The sequence below is a fragment of the Trachurus trachurus genome (genome assembly GCF_905171665.1).
Source record: "Trachurus trachurus genome assembly, chromosome: 19".
NCBI classification, from domain to species: domain Eukaryota; kingdom Metazoa; phylum Chordata; class Actinopteri; order Carangiformes; family Carangidae; genus Trachurus; species Trachurus trachurus.
Window position 1 is genome coordinate 17,533,073 of NC_139913.1, and position 23,345 is coordinate 17,556,417.

General features: G+C 41.0%; 1 protein-coding gene across 1 annotated transcript; it reads right to left on the minus strand.

The window, feature by feature from the left end:
* Positions 1–780: 780 nt before the first annotated feature.
* Positions 781–11,684, minus strand: LOC311003060 (arf-GAP with dual PH domain-containing protein 1-like; the record flags this gene model as incomplete). Its single annotated transcript, XM_083994740.1, has 9 exons — positions 11,593–11,684; positions 9,147–9,229; positions 5,362–5,474; positions 5,082–5,228; positions 3,045–3,128; positions 2,741–2,803; positions 2,033–2,104; positions 1,709–1,937; positions 781–809 (listed from the first exon to the last, which is right to left on the minus strand). Exons 1-9 carry the CDS (start codon positions 11,679–11,681, stop codon positions 781–783), a joined length of 909 nt encoding a protein of 302 aa, XP_083850866.1. The 5' UTR covers positions 11,682–11,684.
* Between the last annotated feature and the right edge of the window lie 11,661 nt (positions 11,685–23,345).

A 23,345-nucleotide genomic window follows, 5' to 3' on the forward strand; every position in this document is an offset into this window, starting at 1 on the left:
AGTATGTTCAACAGTACAAATAAATAAGAGAACAGCTGTAAGATTGAGGTTTTTGAGAGGAACCCTGTCTGGATGCAGATCAGCCCACCTCCAGCCATGTTAACAGCGATGGTGATCACTGAGAGTTTGTGTGTGTTTTTATGCATATTTGTTGGTAACAGCACTTTGTAGATTTTTCGGTTTAACAGGGTGTACGTGCCGGAGGTTCAACCTCACAGCGTCCTCAACGAAAATGTCACGACTCCACACACACACACAGTAAGCCACTGTCATCAAAACTGTACATTCAATAAATTAACAATGCATTGTCTTTGTTAAGCAACCAGTGAAATGACTAGATTACATAATTACATTAGATTACAGGTAGAATGAACCATTCACAAGATGAAATCCAGGGGAACGGGGGAGGGAAGGACCCACATGGCTGAGGAGAGGGGGGTGGTTGGCAATGGTAATGTATAGCACAAGGTTGGCAGGCGCAAATAGGGATGACACCACCTACCCTTTGGCCTCAGATCACTAGGGTTTGACCCCACGAGGGGCCAAGAGTCGCTTTAGAATTTGAGTTTCCTACACTGAAGTACCTTTGTCTCTTTCTCTTCTTTTCCTTCATCATCTTTTCCCATCTTGGCCCATCCCAAAACGCCCCCCACCTGTCCCCCAACCCCACCCCACCTCGTCCCGCCATGGTCTGTGGTCACACGCAGGGGTTTGTCTCTGATCGGACTGAGACTGGCTTTTTGGAGTTCTTCTGGAGTTGGTTGCAGTTTCCTGTAGGCTTCAAGGCTTGTGTTTGAAATGGGCCTCCACTGCAGAGACAAGAGAAGTAACATGAGGTAATGCAGTACTAGTGCGGGTAACAGAATGCTTCTAAACAATCTGCTTTTTCTGAGTGACAATAATTATGCTTTTTTTTATTAAAGCTACTCAGAGAGAACCACAAACAGAGAATCCAAAAGAAAATTGTTTTCTTGTTGCGGCAAAATGCAAATGAATCAGTCTGATTTTGTTCCTCAAAAGACTGAACTGCAGAATAAATGATTTTTTAAACAGTGTTTATTTACCTGAGCTGAGGAGGGTATGTTTCCACCCATGTCTGTGTATCAGCAGGATTACACAAAAAGTACTGAACCAAGTCCATACCAAACACGGTGGACAGATGGGCCTGGGACAAACCTATTAAATTTTGGTGTGGATCCACTTAAAGCGGCAGATCCAGAATTGTCCGTAACATTGCAAGGTTGAGTGTTTCCATCACTTTCACAGGCAATAATATTCAGAATTTAGAACTGCAGATTAAAGGGATAGTTCAACATTTTGGCAAATTGGCCCACAGCCAAGATGCGAGCTGCTCAGAGCTACGCTACGGAGGCTCATGGAATGTCAAATACACAATCCAACAACTGTCTCGTAATGTTCCATTATTATTACTAGCGTGGTGAATGTGCAGGTCACAACTTGTCCACCAGAGTGTTTTGGAGTTGTTGGATTGTGTATTTGATGAGTTTGATGAGGGAAACCAAGAAATTCCATTAGCCTCCGTAGCGTAGCTCTGAGCAGCTCGCGGCTCTGCTCTGCTGTTCTAAAAATAGCTTGCATCAACAATTAAAGGTAACGAACCTACTCCTAAAACTATAGGGATTATGGCAATTGGCCAATTTGCCAAACTGTTGAACTATCCCTTTAAGAACTTGTCCAGTTCGTGTACCTGCATATTCCTGTGGCCTCATTGGTCGATTGATCACTCTCTGAAAGGCCGCTATCCAATCCCGTTGCTCGGCCTCCGTCTCGCAGGCAAACAGGAACTTCCTGTCCGGTGTTACGATGGTGATGCCGTGGTTCCAGTGGCAGCCCTGGGTAGACGGGGGCAAACCAGCCAGGACGGTGTAGCTGTTCTCCTTACTGCCGATGAACACCTCGCCACGGGCGTAGGCATCCTGGGAGAGCAGGGACACGGGGTGAGAAGACAGATGGGTGAGGGCTGAGCAGTGGGTCATAAGAACACAGTAAGAACAGGCAGCTGTCTTCTTACCAGAGGGTCTTTAAAATACATGAGCCTCCTGTCATCCATAGTGAACCACCTCTTCTTAAAGCCCTCTGTGTGCTGCGGCAAAGAACAAGACAATGAAGATTATGAGAAAAGAAAACAGCAAACAGAGTTAGTTCATAGCAAGAACTATAAATTCTTATGACAGGTCTGCAAGCAACAACAATTTGTGTATTGAAACATTGATATTACTTTTTGATGTACAGAGTGTTATGTTAAATTTAATGTTAATGTTAAATCACCATTAAAAGAAACTAAATTTACAAGTTGTCACAAGTTAATCAATCAGGCAAACAAAGAACTCAACTAGTATGATGGCCATTAAGGGATATCATGTTTTATTGTCTGATCCTGAGGCCCTGCCATGTAAAGTGAGCTATGTAAATCTACTTTCAACACTAACGTCATTAGTTTAACTTTAACTTTGGATATTGCCAAATCAGGTTTTAGATGCATCTGGTCCTTAGTTGTGAAATGGTGAAACACGACAGATAAAACACAGCTCTGATGAATACAGTATCGATATATTTTTTTGCATACAGTGATATCACAGTGTATGCAATGTGTTGCTGGTTAAAAGGCCTTATTGTAAGGGGCCACAAGGCAGTTTGGGAACCTTTACCACACTAGACCATTTGAAATTTTAATTTCAATCACAAGAAATGATCCAGAGTAGACAACCACTGCACAAACCTTTGGGCCGGTTTTCTCCATAAAGCCTTCCTTCATAAAGTTTCTGGTCAGTTTAGGCACCAGCTGGAAGATAAAGAACAGAAACAGAATCACATTAAATGAAAGCATGGCTGAAATAAAAAGCAAAATGGCTTGATCTAGCATGTATTAGAGAGAATATTATGCATGTGCTTGTCTCCGAGAGTTTTTTAAGTGATATAAATGGCTCCCATGGTGAACCCAAGGACGATCATCCATCTTACAGGAATACAATAATTCAATGATAATCAGACATCTTTGAAAATTCTTTGCAAATCGCCCCCACCTCCTCATCACTTGCTCCAGGAAAAGCAACCTGCAGGTAGTGGAACCTGGCAGCTCTAATAGCGTTGAACCAGTCGACCATCTCCTGCAAGAAAAAGAAACAAACTGTAAAAAAAAAAAAAAAAAAAAAACCCTGAGTGGCACCGTAACCTGCTGTAACTCACAATCACCGTCTGTTCACTTCATGCATTCTGATTTGTGAGCGAAGACCGTGGGGTTTTATAGTAACAGTCACAGTTACATCCTTTATCTGTGATGACAGCGCAGGTATCTTTCTACAGGGAGGAAAGTGCAGCTGAGAGCATCGGAGCTCCGTGGATGCTGCAGCGCTGTCGATACCTCCACCACAGAACAAGAGTGACGGCGACACCGAACGAACCCGATGAACTCGCTCTGCTACCAGCCTTCAGTAACAGCAGTCAGCCAGCAGAGGGGGCAGTGCCTTCTCTATCTCAGTCTCTGACTCTCCTTTTCAGTCTCCTGAATGGACATAATTATCTGCCTCTTTCTTCCCTCTAATCTTGTTTTTGATTAACTGTGTGTCCCCTAATGTCCATTTTCCCAATCCACAACCCCACCAGCCCTCCTCCACTCCTCTCTGTTAGTCATACAGTAAATCCCATAGACGTAACCGTATTGCCAGGCAATAAATTGTGTCCTCAGTGGTACAAAGCCCCTCAATGAAGACGCTTAGCACACACACACGTGAGGACCTATCCATTCCCTTACCCTGAGCCAAGCAATGATTTTATGCTTTACTCTAAAACTAAGTCTGGCTCTAAAACCAACCTCTAACATCAGTCATTTCATGTCCAACACTTTGGTCCCCACAATTATTGTTGGACCTCATAGTGTGGTGGGCTTCTGGTTTTCAGAACCCACAAATACATTAAAAAAACACCCCATTACCCAGACAACAGGTTCAATAGCAGAATGGTGAGGGATACAACAATAGTTTGTGGCTTATTGAGGGTTTTTTTTTTGTTTGTATGTCTCACAGTTCTTACAGCACTCCTACAATTCCAAGAAAGGAAATCACTTGAGGGGTGGAAAACACCATGTCAAAACAGGAACTGTCTTTTAGTCACAGCTCCATGCTGAGATCAGATAGGTTAGGTTTACTATGAAAATTATGACTCCATGCACTCTTATTTTGAAGGATATGAACAGAATTAAGATTTGACATCCAGACTGACCTCATCATCTCCCTACAAGGAAGCACAATGCTGAGCACAGCAGCGAGTGTGGAGTGAGTGACCACAATAATTTCCCCACTAGGAAAGCCTACAGTATATTTCTGAGGTGGACAAGGGGGTGTTTGAAATTTAGCATGAGCAACAGCATTGACACAGATGATTAACTTGACTAAGTCAGAGGCGACAGTGGACATTGGTTGAGTCCTTTTGGTAGAAGGTCAGCATCAGTCAGGATTGCAGTATTTCAGCAACATAAGGATATAAATCTAATATGATATCAATGTAAAACTATAAATAAAAATGAAGATAAAAATAACAACTGACGTCCCTCCAGATACACAGAGGTGTCAATATGTAGTAGAAATGTGATGATACATTGGAGAAGTGGTGACTCCCAGCACTTAAACTTCATGTAGCAAGTAGCAACCACAACCTTTTTTTTTACATGAGCCCAAAATATTACAACATGAAGGCACTTCCTACATTTCCCCCATAATGTAGATGCAGACATTGTTTAATTATAGTCACAAGTCAGCAGTTTAACCTCATAGCCTCTGTCTCTAAATGTGTCACTGTCTGAATACTTTCATGACTGCGACGTAGGTACTGAAGCCACTGATGCTTGCTGGAAAAAGCCAAAAGGACATTAATTATTCAGGGACATTTCCAAGCCCTAGTGTGTTTAGTAAAGCAGACAGCATGCATATTATACTACTAACCCTGTACTAGTGCCCTGGATATAACATAAATCTAACTCTTGATATAGCGCACATGAAAACTGTTTCACTACATTGTGGGAATATAAGAAGTGGGAATGAGCGTAAATAACAGTGATAGCGTACCTTAGCGTCACTGTGGTAGACAAAGATGTTCCTTGTGCTGTTGTCTTTCAGATAGGTGATCTGTAATCCACAGGGGTTGCCGATCTTGGCCGGCTGGAAGGTGGCATTGAGAGTTTCAATTTTCATCACCGCCTTGGGATCCCTGGCCTTGATGGAGGCAGACATAAACAACAAATAGTACGCAGCACTACAAAATTCCCTTACTCACTAGTGGCTTTAGCTGAAGTGAAATTGTGCCCAACTGTGTACAGCTTAAAATCAGCTGTATCATCTTGCTTACATCCTGCTTGTTGAAGTATTTCAGCGCTCCCTCCCTCTCCGACAGGATGAACTTTCGGCTGAGAAACTGACCATTGTCTCTTCCTCGTTTCCATAGAAACCCCTCTCGGTACCCTGGGCAGAGAGAGAGAGAGAGAGAGAGAGAAAATAAATGCATGTGGTTATGGAAGCTGGTAACAAAAACCCCATCAGAGGAGATGAAAGATAAAACATAGGAGACATTTATAACAGCAAGGGAGAGATGTTGTAACTGCCCGTTGTGAGATGATACTGTACTTCAGTTGAGCTGAAATCAAACATCATTTGATCTTAATCTCATTTAAGGGAGGAGGGCGAAAAAGGAGACGGTGCGTGAGGGCGAGAAAACACAGCAGAACATCCAAGAAACAAACAGACGAGAGAGGGGAGCGTTTAGCGGGGGGAGCGGCATGAGACAGCACACAGAGAGGGATTTTATTGTCTCTGAACCAAAGAACATCCTTTTCCATGTTAATGATATACTGTTCCATTTATAGCCTATGATGTTTTCTTCTTCTTCTTCTTCCTCTTCAACCTATTTTGGTAAAAGGTTCTGCCTACACTGCCTGAATTTCTCTCTTTTCTCTTCTATTTCTGTCACACTGTGAAGTGTTTTCTTTCTGATCTGGATCTATTTTTGTATCTTGAATGAGAGGAAATGCAGATCAGTGATCAGCTGGCATCCCAAAGAAGTGGCTAATTTACATTCTAGCCATTACCTGATGCTGAGTGTTTTGTAATGAGCGCTAATTGTCAAATAAACCGCATTTTCTGCACTGTAAATAATGAGTATGAGGTGTAAAATGGGCGGATGTGCCCTGAATGACTAAAAACAGGATGAACTCGTGTCATGTGTAAATGTGGCAGAGGAGGCTAAATATATTTTCTCATTACTTGCATTTACATTTAATGATGTTGGGGGTTTTAGTTTCATTTGACCAGGTTTTAAGTTGGATGTGATGGCATTTTGTTTGAGTGTTTAAGCATCAGCAACATCTCACAGAAATAGAGTCACAGTTAATGTGGAAATCCCACAGAGCTTACTGTCAACAGCTGCTAGTCTGCTAGTGCTCCTGGTCAGGGAGACTAACTGGAAGACAGTTGACCACCTCATGATGTAAAAACAAACTACCTGTCAAAAACGAAAGTAGTCCCATTAAAAACTGCTCACTGCAAGGTTGGTTGGTAATCAAAAATAAAACAGATAGCATTCTTAGAATCTGAACAGTTTTTAGCATGATTGGCCAGTCAGAGTTTGAATGTTTCTCTCACTTCCCCCTTTTTTTCTTTCTTTACAGTTTTTACTGTAAATCTTTAAAAATCTCTTTCACTTTATTTTACTAATGTGAAAAAAGACAAGTACAAGTTTAGTAGCCTATTGCATGATTTAGAAACGAGTTCTGTGCTTAATCAATTAAGAGATGTTCCAAAAAAAAAAAAAAAAAAAAAAACTGTATCTATAAGGCTATTTACCACTGTACATAAGTTAGGAAATCTATTCTGTAAGTGAAACGTCCCTCTAACTAGAATTTAAAGCATCATTATGTATATTTTTGACTACTTTGTTGGAACAGAACAAGTTGTGAAAACAAAATATATACAATAATGTTAGCATGTTAGCAAAAACTCACTACCTAACAGAATCTTGGCATCCATTGTAGTAGCTGTCAAACTGGTAAAAGTTTTAACTCGGCTAACTTTTGACTAGCATGAATCTAATCAGTCAAATTGTGCACAATCAAACCAAAAAAAAAGCTAGGTGACTACGGTATAAACATGCTAAAATGCTTCACAGATTTAAGAATTGGTTTGTCACTACAATACAATACAATAATAATACATATTACTTTATTAATCCCCAAAGGGGATCCATAATTGTCATCCATAATTGCATGTTGCAGTTGTTTACAAGTGCACCTTTCGAGTAAAATAGTGTTTTTACAGTGCTTATTGATGGTACTTTATATATAATTATAATTAAGTGTGCTTGTATGTGGTTACAAATGAATTACAAGCCAAACATCTTGGGCAGTTCTCATCTTCTGATTCAATCTTGCCTCATATTCAGGGTCATCCACTGTTCCTTCACTTACTTGCTCTCTTCCATTCTCCTTATTCACTGCCATAGATTACCTCTCTATCTTTTTGTCCTCTGCACTCATTTCACTCCATCCTTGTGTGTTAGTGTGTGTTTGTGTATGCATGCGAATGCGCTTTGTGGCTGTGACTTTCTGACATGAAACATTCACCTACACTGGCATTACCTCATCGATCAATAGCCCTCCCTGTCCCCACCCTCGACTCCTTCCCTTTGCGCCCTTTTCCTTCCCTCTGTCCTTTGCATACTGGATCAATGTTAACATTGGCCGCTGTGGACTGCTGATAGCCAGTCTCAGACACTCACACCCACACACACACACACACACACCCGCACACACAAGTACTGTACACAGATGTCTTGGGCCTCAAAATGAATGATGTAGTGAGCATGAATGCACAGAGATGACAGAATGACTCATATTATTACAATCCATCTGTGTGTGTGTGTGTGCATGTGTGTGTGTTTGTCCACTGTAACAATAAACGGGTGAGGTCACAGCAAGCCAATCAGAAAACTCCATCTTCAACCAGACGTGAAATGTATACTAGAAGACACACACACACATAGCTAGGCCTGACACACACTAATACTATACACTCGGCCTCTACAAGCACACACATGCAATCAACCAAAAGCACACACACACACACACACACACACACACACACACACACACACACACACACACACACACACACACACACACACACACACACACACACACACACACACACACACACACTGTTTAATGGCAGTTCTATTTTCCGTCAGTGACAATTACAGTGTCACTGCTTGAATATGCTTTTAACTGCAAACCTATACAGAACCACTTAGGAGAGGAAGGATGAAAATTAATGTTTGAGAGTCGTCGATGGATGTTTCTGGGTAATTGAATTCCTGCTACTGGCATCCACTGGGACGTTTGTCCGAGGGGCTTTCAAGGTTCTGCTTCTCGAAGGGTAAACAATGCGAGCCTGACACGACAAGAAGAACAGCCACTTTTTGCTTTATTTTCGATGCTAACACCCAAGTGTAGGCCTACTTGTGCACGCATGAATTGTATGCACGTGGTTGTGTTTACGGCAACGCATCTGCCACCTAAAAATTTGCAAAAGGATGAGGAAGTCACTTGTTTCCAATTATAGCTCACTATATTAAAAAAACAAACATCAGTGGTAGCAGCAAGGTGATGACAGCATTTGTTGTCAGTTTTGTCTTTCACATAGCTCATACCAAGTGACAATGTGTATGTCATCATTTCATAGCATCTTCATTTCAATCGTTTTGAGGTGTCACCATGTCAGAAATTGAAAGTTGATTATTTTTCTTGTGAGTATTAGGGATTAAAGTCTTGTTTCAGTGAGGATAAGGCTGGCAGTCATACATTTAAAATAAGGCCATAATACACCTTACTCATTCAGCACTATATAGTGTAGGCTACTTGTTGTGGACAATTTTGACTGACTTACAGAAAAAAACAAATTTAAAAGTAAAAGACAGTTTTAAATGACTAAGTTATATCACATGTTGCCAGAACAGGCAATTTCTATTGTTGTTTTCTGGCACAGTATCAACTTGGTCAGTGGAAGGGTTGGTGTTGGAGGAATAATATAAGTGATGAGGGCCTCTCAGAGTATAATAATACACACAGATCGGTGTGCACGTACCTGCAGAATAAGGCTCCTGTTTCTCGATGAACTCAAATTCATTTCTTTCGTACTTGGCTCGGATCCACTGCTCTCTCAGCAGCCTGGAGACATGATGAAAAGCACACACAGTTAGCTTTCCCGTCAATTATACACCCACCACCTGCCCCGCACACCACACACACACACACACAAACACACAAACCGTTACTTCCCAGTAAGCTAAATACAATACTCTGGTGGTTTTTACAACTCAAAAATAATAACATGAAAATACCAGACCAGTAGTCACCAACGATGCAGTGCAGATGAAGCATTTTGTTGCCTATAACCTCTACAATAATGTAGACACACACATTTGTATCACAGTGACACCAAAAGACTTCACTGTCAGACATGATCAGTGTCTTTGCTTCCCATAGTTTCCACCAGTGCTGCATTTAAAGGAAGCAATCTCTTCTTCCTCTACTAGTGTGTGGAGAAACAAATGGCAACAGTCTGCACGTCACCATGCCAACCGTCTCTCTCACCACTCTCACGCTTCTCTACTTCTTCCAACCTTTCAGCCTCCCCTTCAGGCTCCAAACTGCTTTCATCCCTTTTCTCTCTCGCCACACATTTTATCTTTTTATCGGCCTCTCTCAGAAATAAAACGACTGTTCTATCTGCACAAAGGGGTAAAATGTCTTTTACTCTTGGCGGATATTTCCCTAAATGACACCTTCTAGTGACATTGGGTCTTGAACACTAAACTCTGGCTCTCGGGGGGGAGTGGGGTGCATGAACATGATGGCAGACCATGGCACAGGTACAGAGGGGTACATCTCCTTCATTTAAGTTTTTGTGATCTTTCTTCTGTTTGTGTAATATTAATTAAATCCTGCTGGACAGATGCGGACACACCGAGAAAGACACAGATGGAAAACTAAAGTGCCTGAAGTTAAAACAGGAGAAAAGAAAAGAGATTTTTTGGGGGGCAGGTGGATAATCAAAACGATATTCTATTAGTGCAGAAGAAACTATGAACATGTGAACATGCAGCAGCTGCCAAATAAAATATTAGTTTTCGCTTATGGTACTTTGACATTGATAGGTTTTTCTTCTGTTATATCACTGTCAAAAGAGAATCAATCAAAAAAAAATCAGTAAAGCATGAAACAGTGTACACGGTTGTGTGAATATCATTTACACACACAAAGAGGAAGGGTAAGTGATATTCTAGTCACAGTACACTACCTACACAGACAGGAGACATTGTGATAAACTGGTAAAGAAAATGCAGTATTTACTGTAGCAACGAAACAGCCAGCTAACTCCCTCAGGAGGAGGTAGAGACCAAACCAGAGCTCTATCACTGTCAATGTCAGACTTCAATTCACCATGTGGCCAGAAACCTGCTGTAGAACCAAGTCCTAAAACCCCCCAAAATAATTTGGATCCCTTGTCCTGAGGCATGTGTATATGTATATATATATATATATATATATATATATATATATATATATATATATATATATATATATATATATATATATATATATATATATATATATATATATATATATATATATATATATATATATATATATTTTTTTTTACATTTTTATTCAATTTCTTATATGTCAAACATCATAAAGACATCAAACTTCAACACAAAAAAATCAACCATATTAGACAAAAATACACAGGATAAAAACAATATAAATATACACACACAAATCACAGCCCATGCAGCGCAGCACATCTCCCAACACAAAACACTGTGTTTACGCAACACAAGTCGTCCTCCCCTCACATGTTATAGGCACCTATTCCCGTCTTATATGATTCAGAAAATGACCCTCCCTTTGTTATCATTCAACCTTGCTATCATCAATTCATAGGAGGCATTATCTGTCATATCAGCTTAACCCAGTCAGTAAGTTCTGGTCGAGTCTGACTCTTCCAGTAGCGAAGAATGATTCTAGCTGCAGTGATGAAGCCTGTCAGTGCTAAACCAAATTCTGCTTTTAATATTCCTAGTGGTGACCTTGCTATGACCTGTCTCCCAGAAGGCAGAGTTGGGGGGATTCTGGTAGAGCTTTTTCAAGCCATTCGTCCATGTGTTTTTTGAATGGTTGATTGTTTGAATGACTGAAATAAAACCTTGTGCTTAAAATAATATCTAGACATTTACACATTATTCTCTATGATGAAATGTCAGTAAAATGTCAAAATTACAGAGGTTGTCAGAGACATAACTCTTTTTTGTTGTGTTGAGGTCGTGAAAGAATCTGTCATTCAATCTTAAAACCATTAAAAACACTAGTATGCTAGTATTGGCTAAGAAGCCAGTATAGCTGGCTGATTCCAAGTAGTGAGGGTTTTCACTTTTGAGACAACAGATGAATAAAAATGAAATTAATAAAAAATAATATGTATTCAGTATTACTGTAACTTTGAGTGGGACAAAAGAGAGAGCACTTACTTGCAGTCAGTGTGTGTTGGTCTGTAGTAGAAAGCAGGAACCTTCTGCTCATATTTGGCCTTGGCTGCACTGTTTCCCATCGCAGCCATTAACTGAAAGGGAGACAGGACAACACAACCTGGTGATCTGACTACAGTAGTAGAACATACAGCAGATTTCATGTTGCTGCATTTCAGGAATTTAGATACATTTTATGTAACAGCAGATTTAACCAGTTAAGAGCCACACTTCAGGTATTTTTCCTTAAAAAAAACAACAACAGCAAAGTAAAATACTAGAGCATGGATTTCAATATTTGAGTGCATACCGACGTTTAACATTGAAAAAATGTAATTATACTAATACTATACAATTTCCAATATTACAGAAAGTGTAAAAACATCAACATCTTTGTTTCTTCTCATTGAATGAAATCCTATAAGCCATGCCATTTCAAGGACCTTGAAAATGGTGAAAACAGAACAACAGGCAGAAGGAAATAAAATTATCTGTACATATGACAAACATTGTCTGAAGCACAGGAAAACTGAAGTATGAAATAACTCATTCAATTGACAAGTCCGCTGTTTGTCTATGCGATTAATTAGGAAATGTCTCCACTGCATTGGGAAGTGTCTGCTCCTGCTCCCTCCATCAAGTGTTTCATCCAATGATAATCCCTGAGCCCAATCCAGCTGGCTGAATACCCCAACATGCCTCTCTTATCCTCTGAGGGGTTCTGGAAGGGATGCAGCACTGTGGCTTTTTTTTTTTTATCGTCAAGGTCAAATAGTAGCAGAAAATGCCCCCAAATCATAAACCCTCTACAGAGGTCACAGAAATTACGATATGTGACACATCTGCTGCCAAAAATGTGGAACACCAGACACCTCAGATGTGACATTAAGAACATTATATCAATATCATCAAAGCAGAAAGATCAAGAGTCATTTAGCATAACCTCCTCTGCTCAATATCCAATTAGTTTGGTACGCCTCTCCTTTATGCAAAGTGCTCACGACTTCAGACTGAATCACAAGCATTTACAGAGCAGAACATTCAGCAACTGTTCAATAAAATACCCAAATCTTCATCATAACATGGTGTCAATGGCAGCACAAATGAGACTAAATAAATCAGATTTGTCCCCTCTTAGACAGCATTATATAAAAGGAAGAGCTGGGACCTAATTTATCAAAACATACATAATCCCACCTTAACGCAATAACGATGATAAATCTCATTTGCTGTACATCCATCTGGACGTGCACATAGAGGCTCATTTACAAGCAGAAATCTGCCAATTATAGTCGACCACGTCCAAAAAGAGATAAAGATTAAACATAAACGAGGACAATGAGGTGAAGCTCCATAACATGTATCATGCTGTCCTCTGGACATTCAAGTCATTTCCTGTGTGTTCCTGCTTTGTTGTTGTTGCTTTTGTGCTGTTGCCAGAGAATTAGCCATTACAGGTATCTGGCCAGACTGAGAGTGATATAATGTGGACAATAGGTCAAACACTCTCTAGAATACAATCACGTGGACTTGCTCCCTGCAGTGTTTGTCCATTTTCATGAACATAGCTGAGAACATAAACATAAACATTTTAAGCCATTTAAAATGAATGAAACAAAAAACTTAAAAGTAACTCATAGATATAGTATAGATATAAATTAATTACAATTGAGCATCATTAAGAAAAAAGGAGTTCATTAATTAGGGCCCTGCTTTTAAGAATGATTAGTCCTCACAATACACGTCCAAAACCACTTCAATGTTACATACTAGAATATTCAATTACGATTATTGTGATTTTTCAGATGCAAACATGTGCCATTTATTCCCTAAATTTCAAAGGTTATTTTTAGAGACGTGCTCCTAAATCTTCTTGTATTACCACTTGAGGTGATTTTGAAAGCTGTTCTTTTCCATTGTTCTCCTCCACCTCATTTTGAAGATAATATTATCCTGTCTGTAACACTCCCTCAAACCATAAAGACATTTCTTTCAGAATAAAATGCTTATCTATTTTCAGAAATAAGGTGTTCTCAAGATAGTTCCAAGGACTTGACAGTGACTTTGCGTTTTCAAATCGACACCTTTGGTTTGAGAGGGGACAGGAGATATTTGCAGAAACTTATTGATGTTAATATTGTGAAGGACACGAAAGGACGGCCCCTCTGGGACGTTTGTGGGAAACCTATTAAACCCGCGATGGTTGTAACTAAGTTCTAATGAAGTGAATTCAGTCGTGACTGTTAGATGAAGGTGGCTCCTTTGATTGTGGGTGTTTTATTGGAGTGGGAGTCTAACACTTCCAAAGGTCTCTCGAAATCCACCTCAAACTCTCCCTATGCTGCATTTGCAGAGGTGGAAATGGAACACAGTTCCCTCACACATGAAACTATTCATCTGCTCGTGTTATTCTCTTGTATCTCTTTGGGTTTTATCTCTAAATACCAAACACCCCACTGTGTTATTCTTGCATTTTGCTTCATGCTACCTCCCCACTTTTATCTTAAGACAAATCCCCATTACATCCCAATTATTGTCCTCCCACATCTCCAGCCTCCTTGTTTTCCTCATCACCCATGTCACCATCACCTCCCCCAAAAGTTCTTTTTGTCACCCAGCCCTGGTGTTTTAGTGCTGACGTGATACATTCAAGGAACAACTTCACACTTCAACCGTAGACCAAAGATTTGAATCACTCTCCTCTATGATTAAGTTTTCTATATTTCTGATGGGGGTATATCTGCAAGGCAACAAGCCCCAGAAAAGTGCAAACTACCTAACTAATGGAATAATACTTTATTGATCCCAGTGAGGACATCCCCTCCCACCAAAATGAAGTCGGATGTCAGGGTCACATGAAGGTCAATGTTCTTTAGTTCTGATAAGATTTGATTGTCTTGCATATTGACTGAAGATGTCTTCAAGGTGCACAGCCAATCATATCATTATTAACAGATCAATACTGGTTGTGTTCACACACTGATAAAACTCTGATGCCTTGTTTCTCTGGTAACCAGTGGTTGTGTGGTTTCTGAAACACCTACAGAGCAAGATATTGAGAAATTGTGCTTTTTACCCAAATATGGTCATTTTGAGAATGAAATTTGCCCACAAAAGGAACAGGGCCTTGTAAAGAAACGGGTGGTGGTGGGTGTTGATTGTGCTCAGTGGAAAAAAAAAAAAAAATCAAGCGGTTTAATGTTAACAGACTAAATCATGAATTTCCAACAACCTTGAGCAGAACGAAGGTTTGGTGAATCAGATGTTGAGAAACACAGAAAAGAAAAGGTGTCATCATCTATTCCAGCTGAGTAACACAATGCCAGCCCAATATCAGATATCAGCAGTCAACTCAGAGAAAGGGAAGTGGTGTTTATAGATATATTTTTTAATTTTGATACTTGATATCTATATATTTAATTTGTGACTATGCATTACACTGTAAATTCACCATGACTGCCCTACCTCCACCTCACTGGCGTCCCATGTGTCCTGGACAGACTTCACCCGGCTGATGTGGGGGATGCTCCGGTGAAGGAGCGAGCAGGCCTGGCAAACAAACACGCCCAAAGTCAGCGACGCCCAGTCCGGCTCTGCAGGAGGGAGAAATGGGGAGAGAAGGAGAGAATTAGAAGGAGAGATGATGTAGGGAGGTGAAAGGAGAACATTTGAGGTTGGGGAGAAAATGAGAAAGAGAGCGAGGGAGGGAGGGAGGGAGGGAAGGGAGGAAATGAAATGAAAATGGGCAAAGTGGTGCAGAAGAATGATAGAAAGAGATAAAAGAGGAGGTGTGAGAAGGTCCTGTCATAAAGGCGCTGCAACAAAGAGAATAGCAGCTCAAGGTTCAGGCTATAAATACTGAAAGTGCTGATGCTGGTGCTGTTAGGAGGTAATAGCAGCAAAGTAAATGAAGCAAATATTACAAGGGAGTTTGGCTGAGTGCGTCCCTGCTCATAAAAGAGAGCAGCTGCAAAATATGATTTTGGGGAAATCCTGTTTAGCTTACTGACAGGAAACAGACCGCCTGCGATCTGATCAGGTTAGTTACATCACCAAACTCCTAAATACACTGTGATAACATCATCACACATACAGTGCTTACATGCACACACCCAAAAAGACGACATGCAGTGTGCGGTACTTTAAAGGGTTAAATTTAAAGTGAGAGTGTGGTAAACGTACACAAATGCCCTGGCATGCATGCACTGCACACACGCACACACCTATACAGCACATGTAAATACACTATTGTTACTTACTGCCAGTATGACCATGTGGTTACACACACACTTTGAATACAGGCTCAGTAGACAGAACAGAGAACATGCAAATTAGGACAAAAAAAAGGAGTTTTTCTTTTCAACGTGACAGAAGTAGCATCAGTAGGCGTCAAGAAAGGGGATGTCTGAGTCATTGTATCACATAGACTCTGATCAGATGTAAATGACAAAGTCAGAGATGCAGTGTGTCAGAGTGAGACATGAAAAGTGAATGAGTGCTAGACATCAAGGAGTAATGAAGATTAAAGCTCAGCTGGTAAAATCATGTCAAACATGTTTGGTTAGAATAAATAAATGAACACAAACTGTTCATAACCGCAAGGAGATGATCTTTGTTGGCTGATTGGAATCTTTTTCATAATTAATAATGCTATAGGATTCCTTTAACAACTGACGGGACTCAGTTACACACAACTGTATAATATCCTTCAAGGCTTAACGATCTTACATATCTGTCAGATCCAGAGTATTTATGAGTTTGCACCAAATTGTAGAAATTACTTTTGAATGGAATACCAGTACCTACCCTCTGTGCAATGCTGACTGACACAAGTGAAAACATTCCACTCTGGGTTGAAGCTACCAGCCTGTCCGTTAATTATTCAGATGATGTACATAAACCCCATAAACCAAACATTCACTATGTCACTTACTTAGACTAGAGGTCACTCAGTAACACGGCCAGGAGCAGCATAACATAAGGCTGTTAACAACTTTATTGGTGTTTGCCAATTAATCTGTCATTGAAATCTTGCTGCTTAAGCACGTACTAATTACTGGCCAAGAAAAGGTCAGAAAAGCTCAAAGAAAGAAGCTGTTGCCATTGCAATGAAAAAGCCCAGAACACAATTGGTCGGTCCTCAACAGGGTTTGTCTCCAGGCAGAATGGCTAATGTAAAAATAAATGAATGAATCCGCTTTGTGTCATCATCATTCAATTCAATGTCATATGACCAAATACCAGCAAAGCTAAACTCTGTGTTGTGCTAATTCTAATATTAGTAGACTAAAGCACTAAAGATAGCAAACATAACACCTACGTGCTAAACATCAGCATCTTGGCATTAGCATATTAGCATAAATGAGCAATTAGCTCTATGTCTCACAGCCACTAACATTACTATAACCTTTTAGTCTTGGTGCTAAATACATTGATTATAAATTATCTAAAGGTTTTAGCCAATTGATTTGCTTAATTGTTCCAGCACTATAACCACCAGGTGTCTTGTTTATTTACATTTCATTACCATGGAGGAGAGCCTGATACATGTTTGACATACAGTGATAAGTCTGAAAAAAAATATATATATGTGTGTGTTTTTTACTTTAATATATGTAACAGAGGTCTGTAGCTACAGTCACAGTCAGGAGGTACCAGTAAGGAGAAGTGACAGCGTGTGGTGGCCAGCGGTACTGATATTAAAACTCACTCACCCATAAAAGAAGTGCTAATCCACTTGCCAAGTGGTCATTGACCTCTTAGCAAAACGGTTAGCATCATCGCCCATGGGCGGTTCGAAAACCGCTCAGCAGGCCAGACAACATCGGTCACATTGGTGCCGTGACCGGGATGTCCTGGGTGGAGTGAGTTCAGGGGGATGAGTGTCACGGAGGTCCGCGAGTATAGTCACAGTCATGAGGTAGGCTACCAGTAAGGAGAAGTGACAGCGTGTGGCGGTTAGCGGTACTGAAGTTAAAACTCTCTCACGCATAAAAGACGTGCTAATCCTCTTGCCAAGTGGTCATTGACTTCTTGGCGAAACGGTTAGCATTGTCGCCCGCGGTACGGGAGACTCGGGTTCGAAACCCGCTCAGAGCAGGCCAGACAACATCGGTCACATATATTTCTTTTTCAGACTTCTGACCGTATGCAATATGAACGGCACAAAACATATTCATGGCCGCTAGTGACTGAAGTCACCATGATTTCTGTCCAGCTCACTCTCTCTGCAGTTGCCATTTCTCACACATGGACCCTCAGCATGGTGCACCAGGACCACGTGAATACACACATACACACACACACAGTGAGAGCGCGTAATGCTTAAGGGAGTCATATGAGAGCTACAGGAGAGAGAAGGGTGGAAGAGGGCAAAAAATACCATTCTTGCATTTCCCCAGCCTCTTGAGACTGGAAAAAGCATAGACGGAGATGCCACAGAGCCTGACTGGGGATCAGCGGGGGGGGAGGAGAGAGGGTTCGGAGATGTGGAAGTGATGGAAGAGGAGAGGGATACAGTCTGAGACATGGGCAAGGGAGAGGGAGGAAGTCTGTGGGCTCTTTATCATGCAGAGAGATGATGTGAGCTCACAAGATCCCCAGGGGTGTTATGTGGCATCTACGCTAATCTCCCTTCGATTTATCTCTTTTAACCCGTGACAAGTCCGCAATATTTTTCATAAATGTCAACTCATCCTTTAATCACTATGGATTGTGTGATCACAAAGCACTGGAGATGACGCTTTGATGTGAAGAAATCAAACCTCTTCCATTTCATTTCTGTCACGTCTTTCTGCCAACAACACACATACAAACACACAAAACCTTGCTGACACCAAAACACACAACCAGCCATTCAGCGGTGAGGTCACTGCTGTCTGAGTCAGGCCTTACAGAGAAGCAGACAGCACTCATGGAGATTACTGTGGTCGCATGACTGACTAAGCGTGCACACACACACTATATACACACACACACAAACCAGGCAGATGCACACACATGGGGCTCCCTCCTCTACATGTACATAGAAGATGTTTCTCAACAGGATTACTGTGAACAACAGATGCACAGTCGTAGCGAACAGGAGGTGGAAACTCCTGATGCAGTGTAACCGCTGTGTGTTTCTTTCCTTTTCCACAGTGTGTAATGCTGTTTTGAGACGTGTTTGTTAAAGAGCTGCATCTTTCGCTCCATCAAGGAATTGTTTTGAAAAGAAAAAAAAAAAAAAAGTCAAGTTTTGCTGTGGTTACAGGGCTCGTTGGTTGGGGAGAGACAACAGAGCTATTGATCCAACCACACAAGGTTGAAGAAAGAAGTGCCTGTAGCGTTACTGCAGGGCAGATGCTCGGTGAATGAGGGGGCATTTATACAATAGCGGCCCCTGTGCCTGCGTGCATTTTGCAGGCACTTCTCTGCATCTGCATGAGTTCATTTCTATGTCTGGAATATGTGCGCGCCAGTCCGTCAGTGGTTGTGTTCTGGTGGGGGGGTTAATGACTGAACAGAGGGGACGGCTGAGGTTGTGACCCTCTCATGTCTAAGTCGATCCCCTCGGGTAACAGCACAGCGATTTTTCTTATTCCTGCAGCAGGAGTTACAGTAATCCTAGTTTTTACTCGCATTTAACTTCAGCTTGACCCTGGTTCTGTAAAATGAAAACACTCACCATGCAGGCTTTTAGAAGAAAACCATCAAGGTTTGCTTCATCTATAAAAGGCAGACTGTCCATAAAAAGATATTCCATGCAGATGTTGTGTGGCTGCGATTTTGTCTTATATTAAAGGAATGATTGAATGGATGAATGAATGAATATATGTGCATGATGATCCATCCTTTGTGGAATTATTTTGACAAATTCAAAGAAACTGTTACAGCCATCAGCATTATAATTTCCCTGAATAAAACACATTACCTAAACTGGACTCCAGCTGTAGAACTAACTGTAGCCCAGCAGTTGTGCTGTGTATGGTCCCTGTTAATAGAATTGAAATAATGACATAATATAGTAAACCAAAGTAGACAAATATCACAGAAAAACAGAATCAACATGTATGCATCAGTTCTTGTTTGTATACAAAACACTTTGTCTGATTTAGTTCAGGGACAACAACATAAAGCAAAGAGAATGTGAGTATTTTCTATTTTTCTCATGTTTCATGCTTTGAAAATATCTTCTGCCATCAGAGACAGCAGGTCTATAGGCAATTTCAATGGGATATAGAACCCACAATGTTCTTTTAAGTGAGTTGGTGCCATCTTTGTCCCAGCATGCCTCATGGGACCTTAACACAGCAAAAAAATGCATCTACTATAAGTATGCTACATTGTGTCTTCCATTAAGACCAAGCCTCCTGTGAATATAGAAAGAAGAAAGAAAGATGTGTCAAGACTGACACAAGACGAGAATGTGGTGCACTTTGTATATGAAGCATTGTATTACCTCATTGACATTAGCTGTGTCATTCATGCTCCACTGTCACTCATCAATCAGCTGCTTGTCTTGCTGACTAGTAGCATCCAGTGGTGTTATAAAGTGTACATCTTAGCTGTTCTGACACTCCTGCCTGATGCACCTTCCTCCATCGCCCTCATTCTTCGCTTTTTGTTGTTATTTATGCTCGTATTTGTTTAGCAGGGATTTGTTCTGGCTGCTGCTCGGATTCTTTCAAAGCTCCTTCAAAAGACTGGAGCTTTTTCTGGTATAACCACATGATGTAAGTGTCTCTGAGTGAGGTGGGGAGCTTAAACATAGTCTTCTGTAGCTGGAAGCTTGCTGTTACAGAATAATATTGGACCTGTTGGTAAAATGTCAGTGCTGATTTTTCTTTTGTTACAAACTTTTTTTTTGTCTGTGCTGATTTTAAACTGTCCTCACTAAACATGTCCAAACCCTGAATCTCTGTGGTGGAGTTACCTGGTCAATGGTAGTAAACGGACAATGCAACATAAAGCATAAGCATAAGATAATTTGAGGCAGCCATGTTGGAAACCTATAGGCTAAGGATTCTATAATGATTCTATAGTCAACATCCTGGTTGGTAACAAAGACAAAACCCTCTACATTTCAATAGGCCAAATCAGGGTACTATCAGTTTAGGTGTCCCTAAAGTTAGACACATAAAAGGTATGGTTTTCAACTATCCCTTTCATTTAATTTGAAATCGTGAGACATTTCTAGTGAGGAAGAAGTGACGGAGCAAACACAGAACCACTCTGGGCATACTTTTTGGTAGGCAAAGAGAACTGCACCACCGCTGACAGGAACATCCATTTACGATTTTGCTCGTTACTGCTATCCAAGGCCATCTGGTTGTCCTGCTGAAGGTGTGACAGGTTGTGTTCCCACACCATTTATCTTCCAGAACGCCTTATGAAAAGGGAACACACCTGTCGCATACCGCCAACTCCTAGAAACACAGGGTTTAGTGACAGGAGTAATCTTAGGCTGTGTGACAAGATGTGTTGTTTTCTCCATTTCTTTTTCCTCGAAAAGAGTCGGTAAAGCCACGAGTGAGCTGCCATGGCTCAGCCTCCTCCGATCTGGTCGGTGCTCCTGCTGTTTCTGCTGTTCGACAAACACCTTTCTCACTGCACAGAGGACTGCTGAGGCCTCTCTCTGGAGGGAATAGCTCGTTTGTGTGTCCTTAGCGAAGGGCACAGCCACAACGCTGCTGAGCTATCGAGAAACCCTGCCGTATAAGCTCCCAGCTCAGCCTCACATCTGAGCACACCAGCAGAGAGAAGATAGGGAGGTGGTGGTGAGGGGCAGGCAGGGGAGGGGAGGGGGAGGGGGAGGTTGCAAAGGTAAGGAAGGGCAGAGTAAGAATGACTAAGCATAAAAAATACACAAGCAGTGTTGCCAGTTTGTGTGTTTTCCGACCAATTCCAGCAGGCGTCCTGTCAGGTTAATGGATGTCGTATCTGCAATTGGTCAGATAAAACAGGGGCGAGGGAGGACGGCCAGGTCACTGCTGATGATGTGATTGTCTGTCTTTAGACTAAAACTCTGAAGATTCAAAGACACTAAATGGCTCTGAAGTGATGTAATGCAGCAGGTGTATTTGACAGCCTCAATTTCCCACTGTGCAAATGAATATGTAAAATTGGGCCAGGAATCACCGATATATCTAAGAGAACAACTAAATTGTGAATTCATTCAATAGGTGACCACAAAGAGTAACCAACTTAAGCAAAGTTAAGAGGACAACTTTCTCTTGGCTCTGATTCATTCAATACAGAGAACCATACAGCTGCTGTCATGAACCTATTTCCGTTTTGTCAGATCATGATCCTATAATAATCATTTGTTCAGCTGGTCTGTCTATCGCAACAAATTTTGACTGCAATGCACAGTTTGCTTGTCAGACAGATTTAAAACATTTGCTCACATTTCACTGTGGACGGATCATTATTAAAACCACCTGGAAACACAGGTGCGGACAAACTGTTTTGACAGGTAAGCAGTGCTTCACAAATTTGTTAGGAGAAGTTAGCAGAGATAAGGCTATTTCATTTGCTCATTTGGTGACTGGTTATTGATTCGTGACAGACAGTGGTTCACATTGTGTTGTGTTTAAACCCCCCAATGGCTAAGTATCAGTGCTGTAATCAATCTTAAGCCATTTGACTCTTCCACTTATTGAAAACTGAGACAGGAAGTAGGGTGCACTGCTAATGTTAGCGTTAGCAAACCAAACTGACTAGTATTCTACCCATTAACACCAATGGGTGAAACAGAAACACTAAAAGGAGCCTCACTGCAGTATAAAAACCTACAAGAACTTTTAATAATTGATTCCGGTTGATGATATAGGGAGATGATCATTCATTTGCTCGAAATGTTAAAAGTTATAAAATGATAAATGTGGATGCAGATCTCCCTAGTCTGATAACAAACATTTTTACTGAGATTTTATGCTACGGTGAGTGCTCCTTAATCAATTTTTGAAAATACTGTTTATGAAAAATCACATGATATTGATGACTTAAGATATTGTGACTTATTGAGCCATGACCTCCGGATCATAAATGTATAATTTTGCCAGATACACAGGTTAACCAGAGGTTCACAGGCCTACTGGCACAGCTGGAAAAAAAAAAAAACTCACTTATAAGTCATATATCATTCCCACATTCCTTGTTATCTATTTGATTTATCTTTCAACATACAGCTTGGGGCTTACACTACTTCCCACTTAACCATTCTCCTCATGCCCCCCTCTGTAACCTTGGCTCATTTGTAGTGTTTTGAGCTGTAATGAAACTGATATTTTTCCTAAAAAGCCAGTGAGATAAAATCCCATCAGAGCCACCTAACCAGCATCAATAATTCATATCTTCATCATTATGAGATATGAATAATGAGCTCAGGAATCCCTGATCTACTAGCGGGTGGGAGGATTGGTCGATGGATATCCTAGTAGCTTTCATCTGTGTGGCCGGTTCTTATGAAATAAGCCAAGTTGAGTGAATGCAAATTTGAATTCAACGTATTCTGCTGACTAAGCAGTGTCTCTAGCGGTTGTGTTTGAAGTGCCTTGCTCAGGGGCATCTCTGCACTTGTTGGGGAATGAAAAAGCACGAGTCACTTCATGCGCTGTGATCTGAGTCAGTCAGCCCTGCAATTACCTGCACCTCTGAGTGTTTGGCTACTGCTACCCTTCAGCTGGAACTGTCATATGATGTCCCAGATGTTGTTTTTTTTCACAGGTGTAGACCATGTAACATCTGTCCCACCTTTGCTTGACAGGAGCTAA